Source organism: Molossus molossus, unplaced genomic scaffold, assembly GCF_014108415.1.
Source record: "Molossus molossus isolate mMolMol1 unplaced genomic scaffold, mMolMol1.p scaffold_m16_p_13, whole genome shotgun sequence".
Taxonomy (NCBI): Eukaryota; Metazoa; Chordata; class Mammalia; order Chiroptera; family Molossidae; genus Molossus; species Molossus molossus.
In genome coordinates, this window is record NW_023425348.1 from 83200733 (window position 1) to 83221807 (window position 21075).

At 40.9% G+C, this 21075-nt stretch overlaps 1 protein-coding gene across 1 annotated transcript; it reads right to left on the bottom strand.

Annotated features, from left to right (window-relative positions):
• Positions 1–1077: 1077 nt before the first annotated feature.
• On the bottom strand, positions 1078–19516 carry MTCH2 (mitochondrial carrier 2). Its single transcript, XM_036259735.1, has 13 exons — positions 19343–19516; positions 17246–17330; positions 16985–17091; positions 12392–12418; positions 11900–11962; positions 10235–10292; positions 9645–9696; positions 9168–9227; positions 7450–7543; positions 6213–6260; positions 5450–5517; positions 3916–3991; positions 1078–1284 (listed from the first exon to the last, which is right to left on the bottom strand). Exons 1-13 carry the CDS (start codon positions 19427–19429, stop codon positions 1198–1200), a joined length of 912 nt encoding a protein of 303 aa, XP_036115628.1. The 5' UTR covers positions 19430–19516; the 3' UTR covers positions 1078–1197.
• Between the last annotated feature and the right edge of the window lie 1559 nt (positions 19517–21075).

Consider the following 21075-nt stretch of genomic DNA (forward strand, 5'->3'; position numbering starts at 1 on the left):
TTCAGGCTGTTTTCCTAAACCCTAGGGGAGGAAGGAGACCCCTGCATGCTCGCTCTGATATTATGGGTGCTGCTGCTTTGATAAGGAAGTATGAGAAACAGCAAATTAAGTGCTTACTCATTTGGCCACGTCCTAGCAGAATACTTAAATAAGGGAAACCATACAATATTTTAACCTGTTTTTAAAAGTCCTGAGTAAATAGAAGCTTTATGCTTGAATTGAAATTCACTGCCTTCTAAAGTGACATTTTTTCCCTCTATGAATGGTGTTAACGTGCCTGAGGTATGACATGCGAGATGGTCAATTTCCTAAGAACCCAGTGGACTGCATCACCTGATAGGAAGTTACAAGTACACTTGTATCATAAGGAATGAGAAACAAACTACTCACCTTCTACAACAACAAAATGGAAACAAAACAAAAACTGAAGACCAAAAGAGCATATACAATTAGACCTATGTAATGATGTCATTTAGGGACTGGCAAAGACTTAGGTTTTAGAGAAGGGGCCACTGCTGCGTTATTTGCTTTTCGTATTTTAAATGAAAACAAGAATTTCTTTTGGAAAAAAAAAAAAAAAAAAAAAGACATTATGTTTCCTTTCCAAATCTTGCTTATTCACTATAATTGTCTTTTTTTCTGTTGTTGGGAACGATTTATTACTTTGCAATAATAGACAGAAGGTATGGATGCCTCATGCAGAGATTTTCTAGAGTAATTTAGCAATGAATTATCCTTTCTATGAAGTATGAGAGACGGGTTAATAAAAATGCTTCGAAACATACAATGGGAGGCAGATTCTGGTGGATGCTGCTGAGTTTTTAGGGTCTACTACAGAAAAGGTCATTCCTGACCTCATAGTGTTTCTTCTTGGGTTATACTCTTCATTTTATAAAGGCTTGAATAAAGACTCAAATCACATGACAACCTTTAGGAAATTGCAATTTTTTTTTTCTGTTTAAGTAAAATAAAAAGTCTGGAGCAAAATGTCCCATTTCAGAATAAAGGGGGAATATTAGCGGTAAGTTATGCTGTGCTGGGAAGAAGAACAAAAAAAGGCAGACACCAAACACCTCCATTTTCCCAAGATTAAATGATTATTAAAAAAGCGTGCCACACTGCATAGAAATCAACATTCTCTCCCATAATTTTGTGCATCTGGGACTATAGAAATGTCACTGTCCCTGTCCCACATCTTCAAATTAACATTCTCAGGTCACAACAATAAGTCTTCCCAAAGGGGACCTTCCGGAAAAACAAGCTATTTCCTCGGCTCATATTTCCCTGGAAAAAAACAAAACAAAACACAAATCAAGTCTAGTGTGAGATGAGATCGGCCAGTCCAAATCAGGAGATCCCACTGGACAGGATTCTGGGAGATGTAACTAAACGGAGGGACAAAACCAGACTATCACTACAGAGCAGCAACCTGTACTCTCTGACTCATGCTGAGCTTCTGTGGAACTCACTCCAATTTGCCACATGGATAAGGCAAAAATTCCTTACTTATTTCGAGAAAACTCCCAGTTTGGATTCTGGCTCAGTCACTTGCTAGCTGGGCTATGAAATGAGTCAATACATAGAGAACGCTGAGAACAGTCCTAACACTCAGGAAGTGTTAGCTTATATATGTATTTTTTGGTTAATCTTTTTTCCATTGATTTGTTGTTTTTTTTTTGAGAGAGAGTAAAATGGAGGGAGGGGGTGGAAGAGGAAGAGAGAGTGAGTGAGTGAGAGAAAGAGAAACATCGATGTGAGAGAGACACATTGATTGGTTGCCTCCTGCATGAGCGCTCACTGGGGCCAGGGATCAAACCTGTAACCCAGGTACATGCCCTTGACTGGGAATCGAACCTGAGACCCTTTGGTACTTCAGCCGACACTCTATCCACTGAGCCACGCCGGCCACCGCTTTTTAATTTTTTTAATGGAATCGTCAGGTCTCTAGGGAGTACTTATAAAATCTTACAATTAAGTTAATGTGTGAGCTTAACTGAGTAGACCCAAGTCAGACAGCCTGCACATATATCTTGCTTTCCCGAATACAGGGCGTTAACCTTGAGTTACATGATTGGTGTTATTTAACTTCAAAATCCCAGTTTCTTCACATGTAAAGAGGGATGATAAAAAAAAATAGTACCTGCCTCATATGGTTATTTTGAGGATTACATGAGCTGATACGTGAAAAGCTCTTAGCACGATGCCTGATATGTAGTAAATTTCCAATCAAGATATGCTGTTGTCTTAAGCACTTACAGGATCAACTGTTCCCTAGGTAAGGTGTCTGACACCCTAAAACATTTATTTGCTTTCTTACTATAGAAGGGGGTTAGGTAGAAAGTAGGGAAAGATGGGCCACTTCTCCTTTTAAATTGGAATAAGGAGTCGATTTTCCAATAGAGAATGAAATCCAGAATGCTCATGTTAGGTCTGTATGGAAGTCATTCATGAGTTCTAGCCTGGATTCATGGAGGGGCTGGTTGGGCATGCACGCTGAGCAAAAGCAACCACTTAGGCCTTTTCATTCAACTTCAGGCTGGGGAAGCCTGAGCTCTGTGAACAAAGGCTTTTATCATATGTATCACTAGTGCTATAATGTAATGCAACAAAGAGCTTCTTCATATTCTTTCTTCTACACTCCTATAAAAGTGCTTGTCACCTGGCTGGTGTGGCTCAGTGGATTGAGCATCATCCTGTGGACTGAGAGGTCCTGGTTTGATTCCTGGTCAGGGCACATGCCTGCGTTGTGGGCTTGATCCCTAGTGGGGGGCATGCAGGAGGCAGCTGATCGATGCATCTCTCTCATATTGATGTTTCTCTCTCATATTGATGTTTCTCTCTCTCACTTCCTCTCTCTAAAAAACATCAATATATTAAAACATTTTTTTAAAAAGTGCTTCTTACCTACTTGGTTGGCGTGGCTCCAACCAAGTTTACTACATATCAGGCATCATGCTAAGAGCTTTTCACGTACTTTGGTTAGAGTGTCATTCTGCGCACCAAAAGGTTGTGGGTTCAATTCCCAGTCGGGGCAAGTACAGGAAGCAACCAATCGATGTTTCTCTCATACATCGATGTTTCTCTCTCTCTCTCCCCATCTCTAAAATCAGTAAAAAACTTATCCTTGGGTGAGGGTTAAAAAAAAAAGTGCTTCCCACTCAAAAACAGCTTTAAGCGGATGGCCATTTTAAGTGATCCTGTGTTAAATTTTGCACACAGCCATCCATTATTTTGCTTCCTAATAAAGCTTTGCCTAGACTGATCAGGAATTTTTGGTTATAGATGATGTATCTCACAGCAATAACAAACAATAAATTGGAGTCTGCACAAAAGCATCCACTAACACGTTTCTGAGAGACATAACTAAATGACTAGGAAAAAACTGGACTAAGACTCTAGAAGTCAGAGACCAGCTCTATCAACATCACTGTGAACAATTGTCATAAACAACTTATTTCTCCGTTACCTCTCTACCACATTGTAAGAAAACACTTGATTACACAGAGATTCTGAGAATCACATTGTAAGAAAACACTTGAATACGTAGAGATTCTGAGAAGATACAAAAAGGTGACGTTGGAAAAAAAAAAATCTGAAACCAAGGCCATCATTTTCACAACCAGGAACAGTGTCTACCCGGAGCCTATTTGTGGTTTGCATGTGATCACTCAAAGAGCATCTTGATCCTATCTAGGGATTGCTGCTTCTTCATTACCCCACTGGTGGTTTTTGAGCAGCATGTTACTCCTCTGCCAGAGGGACATAGGGAGACCTGTAAAGGGCACAGTAACTGGTAGCTAAAAGGTAAGCTACCGTAATTAACCTGGGACTCCAGAGACATTATTTAAGGAAACAAACAAAAACAAAATAAAGTAAAATATATTGGGGTAGGGGGCAAGAGAAGGAGAGAATTACCTCTTTCTGTAGCATACTCCAGCAGTCTATCCAAGAAGTATACACTGGGGAGTAAGGAGGGCACCCACCAGCAAGCCTGAAATAGAAAAAAAACGAGCCATTCAAGTTAATATTTACAAAACATTCTCTCAAGAGTCCAGTAAATCTTTGTAAAAATATTCTCCTGCCTAAAAGTTTCCCTGAGAGGCAATTTTAGTTATAATCAATTTCCCTCCCTTATATTTAGGTTTTGAATCAATGAATAAAAACTTCAATCAGTTATGTATTTTCTAAAAAACATCTAGGTTTTTAATTTGTGGACATATGAAATTCTAGAACACAGCAATTATATGATTAAAGAGTAGTAAAGGGGGATTTAAAAACTAAGTGGTGTCCTGGCCAGTTTGGCTCAGCTGTTAGAGCATCGGCTTGCGGTCCAGAGAGACCTGGGTTTAGTTCCCGCTAAGGGCACTACCTTGGTTGCAGTTTGTCCCCGGCTCTGGTTGGGTTGTGCGGGTGGCAACCACTTGATGTGTCCCTTTCACGTCGATGTTTCTCTCTCTCTCTCTCTTTTCCTCTCTCTCCCTCCCGCTCTATCTAAACAAAAAATGGAAAAATGTCCTCAAGTGAGGATAAAAAAACAACAACAAAAAACAAAAACTAAGTGGTATTTAAAAGCACCTAAATACGATAATGGATATAAACAGTGGTGACTACACGCTCTTACGCAGATATAATCACTTCCTCTCCAAAAATTGTAAGGAATAATAACACACTTAGCTCATCCTTCAATGATGCTCTGGGCTAAAATATGGCAGCTGCTCTACAAATCACAAAACAAACAGAATGTAACATGATATGAAATATGATAACTGTGCTCAAAACCCCATATAGCTTTCTAGTTGAAAACAATGACATGTATATCTAATGGTATATTGTATCAGGTACTATATTGCAACAGAGTTCTGAATCGCATCGAGAGAGGAAACCTGTCCAATCGGTATGGTCACTTGACATCCAGAAGCTGGAACTCAATGGTGTGCAGCACCACACCACACTCACCCTTTCTAACCAATACACTGAAAGGGTAAGAAACTTTCCAGGGACCAAATTCCCTATTTTCCTTTCTTTAAAACTCACTTTCTCCATGAAGCCCCTAAGAAAAACAGATACAGGTTGCCATTCAATCACTCATATACCTTTTGTAACTCCTAAGAAAAATAGGATAAAAATTTAAAATAAAGATACAAAAATAGAATAATTTGATACTTATCCTGCCCTTTTCAAAATAGGACCTATACTAGAAAGTGCATATTATTTATGTGTTGTGTTGAGAAATATTATTTATGCCTTCCCCTATTCCAAAAAAGGATATGAGGTGGTCACTTACAATATAAATTAATGCCACTGCTGGTACATGGGGCATATAGAGAAATAAAATTGGAAATCTAGTAATAGTATCAACTGTACTTTCTCCCCCCTTTTCCACCAGAACTGCTCTGCCTGTCAAGCATATGACAGCCAATTAATAGGAGAAGAAATGCAAAGCACTTACCCACAGTTGTTGACAGCCATGAGATTCGAGACAAGCACAAAGGGATAGGTCAACATACTGGCAAAAAACTGAAGAACAGTAAAACGACAGCTAAATTATTAGGCCATACGTCTTCTTCATCTTCTTCTTAAGTCCTAGCCCCACTGTGGTCAAATACTCCAACACTGGTTCTGCTTTCTCAGTGTCCCAGGAAAGACTAAACTATACATTATTCAGCCTGGAGATGCTCCCTTCTCTTATTATACCACTACAGCTAACATTTTAACTAAAAGCCAGAAGAATTCTCTTATTCTGTGATTTGAGTCCTCCAAATAAAACTGAACTACAATATATAAGAGAAAAAGCAAATATAACTAAATACAATCTCAAAACACCCCCGAAGAAAATAAAACATGAGCAGCCTTCCAAAGACAATGGAAACGCCTTCAGAAGTCTACTACTGGAAGGCTCCCTATGACTAAAGAGGGTGGCATTCTCCTCGGCAGGATCAGCAGGCTGCAGGGAGAAGTAGGCCTGAGAATCAGGGGCAGCTGTGATGAGAAACCCACATCCTCCTCCTGAAAGCTGAACCCCAAACCTTATTATCACTGGTACTGTGCTGCAGAATCTCTGGGTTATTCTTACCTCTGACAAACATTAACAAATCTGACTTTTCCTACAAAACATCTGGTTGTTTTAAAGCAGTGATAATAAGGGCCAAATTTAAAACACAACAAAACAATTCCTAGAAGGGTAAAAGAACTAAAAACAAAACAAAACTCACTCCTGTGACAGCTTGAGAATAACTCTTCATTTCACTCATGGTGGAAACCTAAAATAGGAAGAAAGCCTTTATTAGAATGAGTAAGAAAATTAAGCTGGTATTAACAGCTAATGGTCCCCAACCATATCAATACATTCTATCTCTAAATTATCAGTTTCTTTGACAGCTTGAAAATTAATTTTGAGGATGAAAACATAAAATACTAATTATGAGCATAGAAAGACAGTCATCAAAATAATCAACTTAATTCAACATTAACAGAGAAATTCATACTAGATGAATTAATAAGATGGCTTAGGAACAAATGTAATAGCCTAAGGATTTCAAAAGAGAATGAGATTGGTAACCTTTTCCCATGTCCTAAAAATCCAGTCCCAGAAACTGCATTTACGGTCACTACCTCTCTGTACACCCAGCTGTGTCCTAGATGTTTTGGAGATCAGTCTCAGGACTCAAGAAGCTTACAACATGGCCCTGGCTAGTTTGGCTCAGCGGTTAGAGCGTCGGCCTGCGGTCCGGAGGGACCCGGGTTCAGTTCCCGCTAAGGGTGCGCACTTCGGTTGCAGTTTGTCCCCGGCCCTGGTTGGTCGTGTGGGTGGCAGCCACTTGATGTGTCCCTTCACGTCGATGTTTCTCTCTCTCTCTCTCCCTTCCTCTCTCTCCCTCCCACTCTATCTGTACAAAAAATGGAAAAATATCCTCGGGTGAGGATAAAAAAAGAAGCTTACAACATGGACTTAGTCCTACCCCTGGGTGTGTTCCATTTTCCACCATGCTGCAGGGCTGCCTATGTACAAAGAGAGGCCCACAACTGCTAAGGTAGAGGAAACATTACTTCTAGGAAAGGCTGATTTCCCAAACCTCCCAGACTGAGGTTTCTAGAAAGTGCAATACAGGAGTCCCCTTAACACTTCAGATTAGATGAAACACACCGAATATACTATGAAACTATCCTGCTTCATGGTGTCCTCTAAAATTAGGGATCAATAAAGAAGTGACCTCCTTGCAGCAGAGATAAGGATAGATCTCTTGGGCTTACTCTGCTACACCCCAGGACTTTTTAGGTGCAACTCTCTATGGTAAATAGTATAGGTCATCCCATTAGCCTTTGAAAACATGACTGATGTTTGGCTATATAATGATAAGCCTGGCACATAACAAACTGCTCTCTTACTTTAAAGTGAACCTAGCTGCTGGGTGAATACAATCAGCATGTCTCATCAAGGTTACAACCTACCCCACTGTCCAGTGCATAGGTATTGACGAGGTAGGCCAGTGAGTTACAGAGCCACAAAGAAATGATGTCTCCTAGGAGGCGAGGAATAAGACCCCTACATGAAGAAACAATAAAAATGAGAACCAAGAAATGTGATCAGTAAAAAGATAATCCAAACACTTCTCAAAGAATTAAAGATTTCTCCCTGGCCGGTTTGGCTCAGCAGTTAGAGCGTCCGCCTGCGGTCCGGAGAGACCCGGGTTCGGTTCCCGCTAAGGGCATGTACCTCGGTTGCAGTTTTTCCCCGGCCCTGGTTGGTTGTGCGGGTGGCAGCCACTCGATGTGTCCATTCCACATCGATGTTTCCCTCTCTCTCTCTTCCTCTCTCTCCCTCCCACTCTGTCTGTACAAAGGATGGAAAAATGTCCTCGGGTGAGGATAAACAAAACAAAACAAAACAAAGAATTAAAGATTTCAAAACATTGTAGAGAACTGAAAAGACATCAAATTCCAGAACCTTGCCTCCTAGCTAGTTCATTCCAGTTGATACAACTGTACTTGAAGCTAATCTCTAATGACTTCCATTCCTATTTTCTAAATGCAGGTCAGCTCCACTCCTTTAAGCTGTGGCCAATGGCTCATCTTACTATTAACTATAAGCAGGGAGGCCCAAAATTTGTCTACTTTGGAGAAGACACTTAAATATGGTTTTTGCTAAACTATACTTTATATTCAAATTTGGCAGGGAAAAAGATGAGAAAAATTACAAAATGAGAATGGTCCAAACACTGATATGGGTGAGAGACATAAAAAACCCATGTTTAACAGTCTCAGTGATCTAGGTGAGGCAGCACGGAATAGTGGGATAAACATTACCCCACAGACTGAAGACCAGGGTTTGAATGCCACCTCTATCAAATCAGCTATATGACTAGAAATAAATGAACTTCCCAGAGTATCCATCTTTTAAAAATCTCTAAAATAAGAATAATGGCTGATCTGCCCATCTCCCAGAGTATTCAGGATACACCGATAAAATCAATTATGTAGAAACACTCTAAAAATTAAAAAGGACCATTAACTTAATAATGCGGTTTTCACTGTTAATTAAAAAAAATGAGGGTAGCAGTCTTACGTTCTTCCAAAGTAAATTCAAGGGAACTGATACAGCCTTGTGAAAACATATTCTCTCAGGATAAGGAAGCTACATGTTAGATAATTTCTCCCTTTTTCAAAAATTAATTTTGTTGCTCTAGCTGGTTTGGCTCAGCGGTTAGAGCATCGGCCTGTAAACCAAAGAGTCACGGGTTCGATTCCAGTCAAGGGCACATAACTCGGTTGCAGTTTGATCCCCAGTCGTGGTTGGCGTCCTGCGGGAGGCAGCCAGTCGATGTGTCTCTTGCACTGATGTTTGTCTCTCTCCCTCCCTCCCTCCCACTCTATCAGAATATAAATAGTCCATATTGGAAATTTACTACAAGAGTAGAAACGGAATAAATTTGTTAAACAAACAAAACAAAACAAAACAAAACCCACATTTCAAACATTTTAGATGTCAAGAAGCAAAAGGCTGGGATTTTTACAAGAGAATTTAAGTCAGTGGGGTCTAAATAAAGCTTAACATGAAGTGAACCGAGAGAGTACATTTTCCTCAAGGGTTAAATAAAGACTTATGTCTTTACTTTCATTACAGCTTTCCACTTACAAAAATCACACACACACACCAGCAATTTACTCACGCAAAAAATCCTAGTATGCCCTCTTCCCGATAGATGGTTACTATGGAGTCACAAAGTCCACTAGGTACAGAAAAAGGAAAGGTAAAATACATTATTATTTTGAAGCTATTTTAAAAAATGTTCAATTATCACTTTACCAAGGTCAAATCTATACCCCCTCCACCTCCTTCTACCATCCTCACCCTGCAAAGACAGTTGAATTTGGATACAGAGCGGAGATATTACTACCCAAGGGCGTTGTCACGTGGAGCCAATGTGAATTTTGGCTTCAGTAACTACTGAGACCCCAGGTGGGCTCCTCAACCTGCCTGAGCCATTTTCTTCTATTTACTCTTTTTTTAGGCAGATCAAATGATATAAGATATATGAACTGTTCTGTAAACTACTCTAAGGCTTTACATAACAATGTAAAGCACTATTATTCTAATACTTTGGGTTCAACAGATCTCCTTAAATATTGAAAACAAAAACACTTACCAGTACTTAGATTCTCTGCCAATGAACTGTACCATGGATCTCAGAGTGATCACTACAGAACACAGAGAAAAAAAATTAAACTACACAGAGATAAATTTTGATAGCCCTGATGGTGGTGCCGGGGGTTTCACCTAAAGACATGTTGCTTTCTGGATAAATTGTATAAAAGTCAAAATATGGCCCTGGCCAGTGTGGCTCAGTAGTTAGGTCACAGGTCTGATTCCCAGTCAAGGTACGTACCTTGATTGCAGGTTCAATTCTTGGCCCCAGTCGGGGCGAGTGTGGGAGACAACCAACTGACCTCCATCCATCCTTCCTTCCTTCCTTCCTGCCTGCCTGCCTGCCTTCCTTCCTCCCCCTCTTCCCTTTCCCCCTTCTCTCCCCCATCCCTTCCACTCTCTTGGGGTAAAAAGATATCAATGGTAAAAATATCCTTGGGTGAGGATTAACAACAACAACAAAGCAAAACAAAAAACATGCAGGCAAGGCACCTTACTGAACTCCAGTATCAACCACGTAAGCAGTCAGGAGAGATCATGTTATAGAAGAAAGATAAGAAGTCAGATTTCAGTTATCAACTACAAACATACCGTGGAAGGGATGTGTGATGAGGGTAGCAGCAGAACGAGCCATCATATCTCGTGTTGTCTAGAAACAATCAACACAAACTTCTGAAATCTAAATAAATGACACTCAAATTCCTGTGAGAAGTAACGTGGGCGGATATTGTAGAATAAGAAAGTGAGCAAACAGCACCCCTGCCCTGGAGTAAGTAGCTTGAATGCATACAATATAACACACTATCATTGTATCATACCTTTCACTTACCAATTTCAATGCTGTTATAGTTACTGCTCAAAATTTCTCTGCAAAGATTTGTCATATTCTCAATTTTACAGGCAAGAAAAACAAAAGCAAAGAAACAGGGAGTGTCACCAGCAAAGTCACTGAGCTGGAATAAAACTATGAGGCCTGTATTTAGTTTAAGTTACTCTCATTGTGAGTGATTTCAGAGACTGTGATACCTAAGCTAGACAAATGTCAGGCTCAATTTCATCTGTACCAGTATCTCTGGGAGAACAGAACTTTGATTTGTTTTTTTACCACAACCCTATAACCCTGCAGTACCTTAGAGCTGCTATATTTATCCTAGTTTATCTCTCTTTACAGGACTCATATACAGGTAGCAAAGAAAATTAAATTACAATACTTGGAGGCAGTTATAAACAAAGCAGTTCTGTCATTCATTTGTGCATTTAAACATTATCTTCAGTCAATGAGTTAAGATATTCCTCACCCCTATTCCAGTGGTAATTCTGAAACCTGTGGGACAGGATGGGCTAACTAAAGTTTAGACAAAATGCCTATTAATACATTTATCTCTATTTGTAAATAAATTCACTTCATTAAACTGATAGAAAACTAAGTTGATTCACCTGACGTCTAGACCCATAGTAAGGTTTCTTTTGAAATTTTAGATGACAGCATTTACTAGAAAATTGTGACCCGACTAAAGACAATTAGACAGCCGTGGCTGGTTTGGCTCAGCGGTTAGAGCATTGGCCTGCAGTCCAGAGAGACCCAGGTTCGGTTCCCGCTAAGGGCGCAAACCTCGGTTGCAGTTTGTCCTCGGCCCTGGCTGGTCGTGCGGGTGGCAGCCACTCGATGTGTCCCTTTCACATCGATGTTTCTCTCCCACCCCCCCACTCTATCTAAACAAACAAACAAAAAAATGTCCTTGGGTGAGGATGAAAAAAAAAAGACAATTAGACAATGTAAAGACTAAGAAATAAAAGAATAGTTCCGAAAGCCACAGATATTAAGTCAGGAATAAAACAAATTCCAATGGCAGAATATGTGAGGGGGAATGAGTGATAAGGAATCTTCCAAAGTCAGAATAATGTTGTAAAAACATTTCTGGATATATAATATCCAACACACAAAGGGCCTAGCCACTATTTTAACACTTCTGTACCAGAAGATTTCAACTCTACCAGCAGACTTTCAGTAGAAACCTCTTTAATTTTAAAGATAAAATCAGCGGGCAAAATTAGTTTCCTTGAAATGCATCTATTCCAAACAGCAAGCAATGCTTTTCCTCTTTTTATGTTAAACACATAGTCAAGCCCCAGTTACACTGAAGGTTTAACTTCATTTGGAACAGACACTGCACACACAAGCCTGACAATCCTGATTCTATAACTGCCACATCCTCTGATTTAGGCAAACGGCACAGGAAATAACACATCTCTTACCTCCTTGATAACTCGGTCAAAGGAAGATGAAGCTTCTTTCTGTCCATTTCCAGGTCCTAACTCCTGGAAATCAAATAAAAGACATATCTCGATGGTTTTAAATAAATATATATATATATATATATATATATATATATATATTTTTTTTTAGAGAGAGAGGAAGGGAGAGGGTGAGAGAGATATAAACATCAACACTGATTGGCCGCCTCCTGCATGGCCCCTGTTGGAGATCTAGTTCATAACCCGGACATGTGCCCTGACCGGAATCTAGCCAGTGACCTCTTGGTGCATAGGTTGATGCTCAACCACTGAGCTATACTGGCTGGGCTCGATGGTTTTAAATAGAACTATACAAACAGGAGGCCACCCTGTATGCCAACACTCACTGAGATAAAAGAAAGACCAACTGCTTGTCCCTTCTCTTAAAGAGGACCAAAGAGCAATACCTTGCAAGGGAAATGGGCCCATGCATACAAATCAGCTCCAACATACCTCAACCTTGTCAGACTCCTGGTAATGCTGCAGAGGAAGAGAAAAGAAAACAATGAATAGGGCTATCACAGTGTCATTGAGAGGACATAAAATGAAAACTCTTTAGGTGGAAAGTAAAACAGCTGTTTTGTTTTGTTTTGTTTTTGCTGCAAAGCTCTAACTTCTTTTTTTAAAAAAATATGTATTTATTGATTTCTTAGAGAGGAAGGGAGAGCGAGATAAAACATCGATGTAAGAGAAAGATTGATCGGCCACCTCCTGCATGTCTCCCTCCAACTGGGGATGGAGCCCACAACCCAGGCATGTGCCTTGACTGGAAACTGAACCGGGATCTCTCAGTCCATGGGACAATGCTCGATCCACTGAGCCACACCGCCCAGGCTCCAATTAACTTCTTATTCTAATTAGTCAATTGTAAAAGTATCTCTAAGACAATTTTGTTGCTAAATTTAACATACTGGTCAGATGGAGGAACAAGCAAATGCTCATGAAAACTCTCATCTAGAAGGAGAAAAGGAAAACAAAACAAAAATCTAAGAACATAATTTACTAAACATACATTTAACAGAAGACAAACTGGTTAAAAACAAAGCCTAGGACTAAGGCTATGGAAAAAACCTCCTGGCCTTTTCACGGGGAAAAGCAGGACCAACACCGAATTAGGGCAAGCCTCTTTTCTTCACTGTACAAAAGAACGGAGAACTGGTGCTAAGTCTGAATAGCTGAAATCGCCTCACATTGTCTTTTGTATCTCTTTCCAAAACAAGCAAGAGATTTTTTTCCCTACCAGCGAAGAGACATGAATACTGAAGGAGCTCAGATTATAATGAAAGAGGAAATATTATTGGTGGGCTATTTCAGAAATAAAAGATGGGCTAGGTGAAACAAAAGACTCCGACAATTAAGCTCCTAGTCATACCAGATTTAAAAAATAGACAACACTTTCTCTTGTAAAAAGAGATCTATTTCTAGCCCTGGTCTGTTTGGCTAAGCACTTAGAGCCTCGGCCCTCGCACCAAAGAGTCCAGGGTTCGATTCCAGTCAAGAGCATGTACTTCAGTTGCAGTTCGGTCCCCACCCCTGGTTGAGGTTGTGCAGGAGGCGACTAACTGATGTGTCTCTCTCACATCAATTTTTCTTTCTCTCTCTCCCTTTCCCTCTCCTTCACTCCTTCTCTGTCTGAAAATAAGTGGAAAAATATCCTCAGGTGGGGATTGCAAAAAAAAAAAAGGAGAATTATGTTTTTAAGGATCAGAGGCAAGAGAACAAAGATGAAGATTAAACAAAACGGGTTTTTGCTTAGAGGTTTTTGACTAGAATTAATTCTAATAGTTTCAAGCAAGTTTAAAAATTCTCACTCATTTCTAGACTTTGCTTTTTACTCCATTAACAAAATTTCCTACCTGTCTCTTCTACATTATTCTAAATAGATTTCTATTTAATTCTTGTTCAGATGTATAGAACTCTTTTTATAAAGGTTAACAGTTGTATCAACTCTGAATTGGTCTGTCTTCTTGACTGCATAAGCTGTTTTTGATACTAAGTGTAGAACTAATTCCCTGTTATTTTCAGTTGGCTACATGTGAATCACATATTTAAACGAACACTTGGATACCCTCAAGTTTGTCTTACTTTTTCTTTTACATAAGGGAACTTGGTTTCAAGCAGTAATTTTACTTTTGCTCTCAATCTATACAAAAACCTCTTTGACTAGATGACGGCTGGCTTTCTGTATGGGACTCTCACTTAGGTAACAGCAACACTTTCACTGAGCCCAGAGAAGGGTGTGGCTGGAAAAGAAAAAGTAATCAATCCACCAAAAACCCACAGACTCCATCACTCTGACCCATGGGCCAACCAGAACTGTGCTTCTAACTTCAGTCCACAAGCATGACAACAAGAATAATATAAAGAATAACAGAATAACTGAAGGTGAAACAGTCTCCATGTGAGGGACTGACTAAAAAAACCTCTCCAATTCAAATCAACGAAGGCTGAAAAGCACTTAAAATCTAAGCCAATTAGTTCATGCAACTATTTAACAAAATCACAATTTCCTTATCAGATGATAAAACATTAGAATTGGGGCAACATTATAGCCTAAAAAAGGTCAAGGAGGACTGTACTGAGTACTTTTTTTTTTAAACAAAAAAGCTTTCTTGATTTTTTTCTTTTTCTTTATTGCTTTGAGAGAGAGAAACAACAATGAGAGAAAACAGTGACTGGCTGCCTCCTGCATGCCCCCCACTGGGGATCTGGCCCACAACCTGGGCATGTGCCCTGACTGGGAATCAAACTAGCAACCTCTTGGTGCATGGGTCGACGCTCAACCACTGAGCCACACTTGCCAGGCCTGAGTACTATTTAAATAAGCAATTAGTAAACATTTGAAATTTAGCACATCTGCTTCATTATATAGATTGGAAATACTATATAAATTTAGTTAGTGTACACGACTACATTTTAGTAAAAGCACAGAGGATAACACACACATAGTGACAGTAGAAGACAGAATGCCCTGGCCTGTTTGGCTCAGTGGTTAGAGTGTCGGCCTGCGGTCCAGAGAGACCCGGGTTCGGTTCCCGCTAAGGGCATGTATCTCGGTTGCAGTTTGTCCCTGGCCCTGGTTGGGTCGTGCGGGTGGCAACCACTCGATGTGTCCCTTTCACGTCGATGTTTCTCTCTCTCTCTCTCCCTCCCACTCTATCTGAATAAAATATCAAAAAATATCCTCAGGTGAGGATAAAAAAAAAAAGAAGACAGAATAATGTACTAGAAAAAATGATTTAGTTTTATATTCTCAACCATACTCATGCTGAACAACCTTCCCATGGACTGTTCTAAATGATACAGAATTTGTATTCATAGCACCTTTATAAATAGAGCAAAGGGCAATGCTCTTTGACCTACACTGTAAATAGTACAGTTGAGAAACCAGTACACTCAAAATTATAAGCTTTAGTATTTGAAGTTAAAAGCTGGTAAAACAAAAGGATCACTAAAAAAATATATAAATGTAACTGATGTTGTATTAAAAAAAATTTTTTCCCCCCGTTATTGATCTTAGAGAGGAAGGGAGAGGGAGAGAGAGACAGAAACACTGATGAGAGAAAACATTGATTGGCCGCCTTCTGCATGCCCCACCACTGGAGATCGGGCCCACAACCTGGGCATGTGTCCTGACCAGGAATTGAACTGGCGACCTCTTAGTGCGTGGGTTGATGCTCAATCACTGAGCTGCACCAGCCGGACGTCATTTGATGTTTTTAAAAACATTATGAAACAATTCGAGCATTCATAAAAATTAAGAAAATAATTCATCTTTGTATCCACCACTAAAGTTAAATAGATGTTAACATTTTGCCCTTTTTGCTTAAGATCTCTCGCTTTCTTAAAATAAAATGCCACAGGTATAGCTAAATTCCTCCTGCCCTCTTCTCCCTTCCTAAAAGTAACCACCTACCTTGAAGTTGATGGACACTTTAGTGAGGTTTAAAAAAAACTTTCAAAAAACAAACTTTCAAAGTCATGCAAATATAATGCAGGTATAGAAACAGTGCACAAAATACAAGTGTACAATGTAATAAATGATTAAAAGACTATCGCCCTGGCCGGTTTGGCTCAGTGGTTAGAGCGTTGGCCTGCGGTCCGGAGAGACCCGGGTTTGGTTCCCACTAAGGGCACATACCTTGGTTGCAGTTTGTCCCCAGCCCTGGTTGGGTCGTGTGGGTGGCAACCACTCGATGTGTCGCTTTCACGTCGATGTTTCTCTCTCTCTCTCTCCCTCTCACTCTATCTGAACAAAATATCGAAAAATGTCCTCGGGTGAGGATTAAAAAAAAAAAGACTATCTACATAGCCATGATCCAGGTCAAGGAAAATCATTTGCATTACCCCAGAACCTTATGCATGGCCCCTCTTCCTCTCCCCACAAATAAACACTTTTATGTTTATCTTGTTAGTTTGGTAAAAATCAATGTGTAACAAAAAACATTTTACTAGGGGTTAATTCTAGAAATAAAAGAAAAAGAACTTCAGAAAGAATTATGTTTCAGTCAGCTTTCTTCCTCCTTCAAAGAAAAAATAATCAGCTATACAGGAGATCAAATAAGTGTATTTAATTTCTGCTCAGAACAACTGGTTCAGAGGAAGAAGGTTGTGTAGATCAAAATCAATCACTTCGTTTCACACAAATTTCTTTTGCTTCCCAGGAAAGAATTAAGAACGAGTATTTCATATAAATGTTTTTAAAGCCCTGGCCGGTTTGACTCAGTGGCGAGAGCTTCGCCCATGGACCTGAGGGACACGGGTTGGTTCCTGCTAAGGGCACGTACTTTGGTTGGGGTTGTATGAGTGGCGGCCAGTCAATCTGTCTCTCTCACATGGATGTTTCTCTCTCTCCCCCTCCCTTCTCTATCTCAAGATAAATGCAAAAATGTCCTCAGGTGAGGATTAAAAAAAAAATTATGTTTTTCAAGAGGAAGAAAGGCTATGGTTTATAAATAAATATTTGGAATTGCTCTTGATCTGTAGAACAAATTGCATAAAAGATAATCTTAAATTTGTGGAAAGAGTAACTGATTTTCTTCTTACCTGTAAAACTTTACCATGGACCACAGTCCCAAGAACTCCTGAACACAGCCTTGGAGTTAAGCCTGTGAACAACCCACGCTTCCCATCGATGCTCGCAATGTGCTGAGCTAAGAACACAAGTCAGAGATTTAAATTCTAGTTGAAGGAAATGGTTACATAGAAATTTCAAGGAAACATGCTTTCTATATATTTTCTTTCAATAACTCCTGCCTGTCATGATCCTCAATGTCATCCAATTCCAAATAAATCAAAGACACTTACCATAACAAAAGAGACCAGGAAGCTGACATACTTGCCGCCCAAAAATATTTCGTCCTATTGTTGGAGGAAGAGGTTCATATCCCACCTTTCAAAACAAGAGAATGTATCACTACTAAGCAATATTCCCATTAATACTGGTCACAAGGTCTTGAATTAAGAGTAAAATTAGGGTTAAGAGTTAAATTAAGGTGAAAATGCAGGGTATGTTTTCCAAGGCAACAATGAAGCATCATCCTTGTCAGTCTGTGTTAAGACTGGTTTCAATGAACTCCAAGTTTTCTTTTGGTTCAAATTCTATAAAGTAAGCCACTTAGTTGAGATACACTCATATCAAACTGAAAATAGAATAAGGGAACTTTTGTGTTAGGAAAATGAATGTTTACTGAAGAAACTCAAAATGTTTTCTAGTCTTGGCTGGTTTGGCTTGGCGGTTAGAGTGTCAGCCTGTGGACCAATGAGTCTCGGGTTTGACTCCAGTCAAGGGCACGTACCTTGGTTGCGGTTGCGATTGGTCCCTGGCCCTAGTTGGGGTCATGTGGGAGGCAGCCAATCGATGTGTCCCTTTAACGTCGATGTTTTTCTCTCTCTCTCTCCCCCTCTCCCTCCCTCCCACTCTATCTGAACTAAAACAGAAAAATGTCCTCAGGTGAGGATAAAAGAGAAAAAGAAAAGTGTTAAAAAAAAAAAAAACTCCTGACTGAGCAGCCCGGAAAGTGTTACCATGCAACTATTTTTAAAAACTGCGTATTTGGGAATTTCATTGCAACCCCTGAGACACTTGGCAACACACAGATTTTGTGTAATTAGGATTGAGGATATTCAAGTTTTTGACCAGTGCTTTAAACGTCACTAGAAAACCCTACCTTCTGGAAAAGTACAAAGCAATGGGCTCATACCAGATTTACTACAAAATGCTGTCATCACAAATACTATCTAGCTACAAATGTAGTGCCAATTCTGGTTTAGACGACATTTAGTACACATTTCAATCAAAGTCTTTGTTCTTCGTTCAAGGAACTTATTTTACAATAGTGTTTTACATACAGAATCTGAATCCACATGGGTCAACTCAGCAACACATAATTTGGATTGGCATCAACTCAAGAATAAGAAATATTGTCCTCCCTAGTGTCTTGCATATTTTTGACAGAAAGGTAGATTGTGAGGACAGCAGTGCTCCTGAAAGCTGCTTCCTTCGTTGGCACAATGCATGATGTAATTATGTCAGTTCTCAACAAAGGTAAGCTCCTGAGTTCCCTGCCCATCACAGGGAAGTTTAGAAAGACAACTAAAAATACTATCTAACCGTGTATCCTCGGCTAAAACCTGGCCTACTTGCCTGTGAATATAAAATACCATTTAATTTAGGAATTATTTTGCAGTAGATCAGAAACTAACATATGTTTAAACTCGCTAAAACTCTTTCAGCGGAACTGATTTCCAGCTCAGATAGATGTGATTTTCGCTGTTAGGAGCCACATGGGCTGCTGTTGCCCAGGGAGGGCACTCATGGATCCTCTCGAAATTTGACTGGGCCACCACTTCCTCATCGCTTCTGAATGAGCTCTTGTGTCTTGTTTATCTGGGTATCTGGTGCTAAAATCTTGGAACCAAATAGCGGCAGTACAGTAACAATAGCAAAAAAAAGAAAGAAAAATAGTGCTAATACAACGTTGGCTCCCTTCTAATTTCAGATTTGAACAGATCAGTGTCTTGCATTTGGGGCAGGGAAGATGAATTCTAATTTCAGAGGGGCGAGAGGGTAGGTTTGGGAAGCCCTCGGGGCAACCGGCAAAGATCAACCCCAGGCAAGAAAAAAACAAAGTTCAGAGGAGCCACCGGGCAGGGCAGGGCAGGGCAGGCGGCAGTTGGCTACGGAAACCCACCGCTTGGCGGAGGCGAGCAACTGGGAAGGCCCATAGGCAGTGGAAGGTCGGGGAGCGGTGGAAGCTGTCCCTGCGGGTTAGGACGGGAGGCAGAGCAGCAGCATCTCGGGAGACTGAAGGCCCGGGAAGGCTGGAGCCGACCCTCTGGCGCAGCGGGGAGCGGGGACGGAAGAGGGCGCCGGGCGGGGAAGGGAATGGCGACGACTCATACCTGGATGAGCACCTTCACGTACATGAGCGGCTGGGACAAGATGGTGAGACCGGAGCCCAGGAGCATCTGACTGGCCGCGTCCGCCATGATGGCACCCGCGGACGGACGGACAGACCGAGCCACCAAGCGACCGAGCCGGTCCCGGATCACTGGCCCGCCAGCGGCGCGCGCACGCACACACACCGGCGCGCCTCTCCTCCCAGTCCCCGCCCACCGCCCCACCCCTGAGAAACGGCTGGCGCTCGTGAGCCCTGGCAGGGGTCTGGGCGGGGCTTAGGGTCTAGGGGCGCATGCGTTTGGTAGCGCGCCCTCCACTAGGAATGGCAGTTTCTCTTGCGCCTGCGCAGGCCAGAAGAGCCCAGAAGAAGAAAATGGGCGTGGCAATGGCGGTGTATGACCCTGACTGCTAAGGCAAGGTCAGGAAAATAAAAAGAATGGAAAGGTTTTTCGTTATGACTCTCCTCTGCACTTCGTATTTGGACATCAGCAACATAAGGTCCAAAGGGTATTCAACATCATAACCATAAAAAAATCTAATGGCCTTCAAAAACTAGATAAGTCTGATATTGAATAATGAATCCATCAGGGGTTGCTATTCCTGCATTCATTCAATTAATGTTAACTTTTCGGAAATGCTTCCTCTGATCTCTCTATACATTTATCTCCCCCTTATTTCCTGCCACATCGCCCTGTAACACATATCGCTGCAATTTATTTGTCTCTTCCACTAGAATGTAAGCTCCGTTGAAATCAGGAACTTACAGCCTTTTTTCATTGTATATTCAGCTGGCACCTACCAGGTGCTCATGAATGAACAAATAAATACTTTAGTGCCCGTCAGGCTACAGGCTTTTAGAGGTAAAAAGAAAAATACATTGCCCCTACCCCTTCAGCCCCAACCCATGTGTTCTATATGAAAAAACACTTAGTGAGACAGGGCGTGGCACAGAGAATGAAGTACCAAGAAGACTTGTATTTGGATCCTGGCTTTCTTTTGTACCCAAGTGATCCAGAAGTCATTTTCTCTTCTTTTGTTTTCAGTTTTTGCTTTTATCCTCAGATAGAGCAGGGAAGAGAAAGAGAGGAAGAGAGAGAGAAACACTGATGTGAGAGAGACACATCAAGTGGTCGCCACCCACACGACCCCAGCCAGGGCCAGGGACAAACTGCAACTGAGGTACGTGTCCTTAGCGAGAACCAAACCCAGGACTCTCTGGACCGCCGGCCAATGCTCTAACCGCTGAGCCAAACCGGCCAGGGTTGTTTTCAGTTCTTGTATGGAAATCTAAGAGTAACACTAATACCTACTTCTCAGAGTTACTGAGCATGTGTACAGGGTAAGATTTTTTAAAAGCTATATTAAAATAGAAAAGTTAGTTATAATTTATATTGTCCTGTACTCAGCACAGTGCTAGGTGATATTGGGAGGCAATTTACAGAGCAGGAAGGAATATGGTCTTTAAAGTTCAATGGATCTGCCCTGGCTGGTTTTGCTCAGTGGTTAGAGCCTTGGCCCAAGGACCAATGAGTCATGGGTTTCATTCCGGTCAAGGACATGTACCTTGCTTGTGGTTCATGTTTGACCCTGGTCAGGTCGTGCGGGAGGCAACCAGTTGGTGTGGCTCTATCACATTGATGTTTTTCCTCTGTGTGTCTCTCTCTCCCTCCCTCCCTCCCATTCTATCTGATAATAAGTAGAAAAATATCCTCAGGTGAGGGGTAAAATAAATAAA

Excerpts from the sequence above, each read along its gene's own strand:
- MTCH2 (XM_036259735.1), bottom strand. The coding sequence starts at position 19,429 with ATGGCGGACGCGGCCAGTCAGATGCTCCTGGGCTCCGGTCTCACCATC. Across the intron at positions 10,293-11,899 it reads TTGACCGAGTTATCAAGGAG|ACAACACGAGATATGATGGC; the intron begins GTAAGAGATGTG and ends GATTGTTTCTAG. Across the intron at positions 9,697-10,234 it reads CATCACACATCCCTTCCACG|TGATCACTCTGAGATCCATG; the intron begins GTATGTTTGTAG and ends TGTGTTCTGTAG.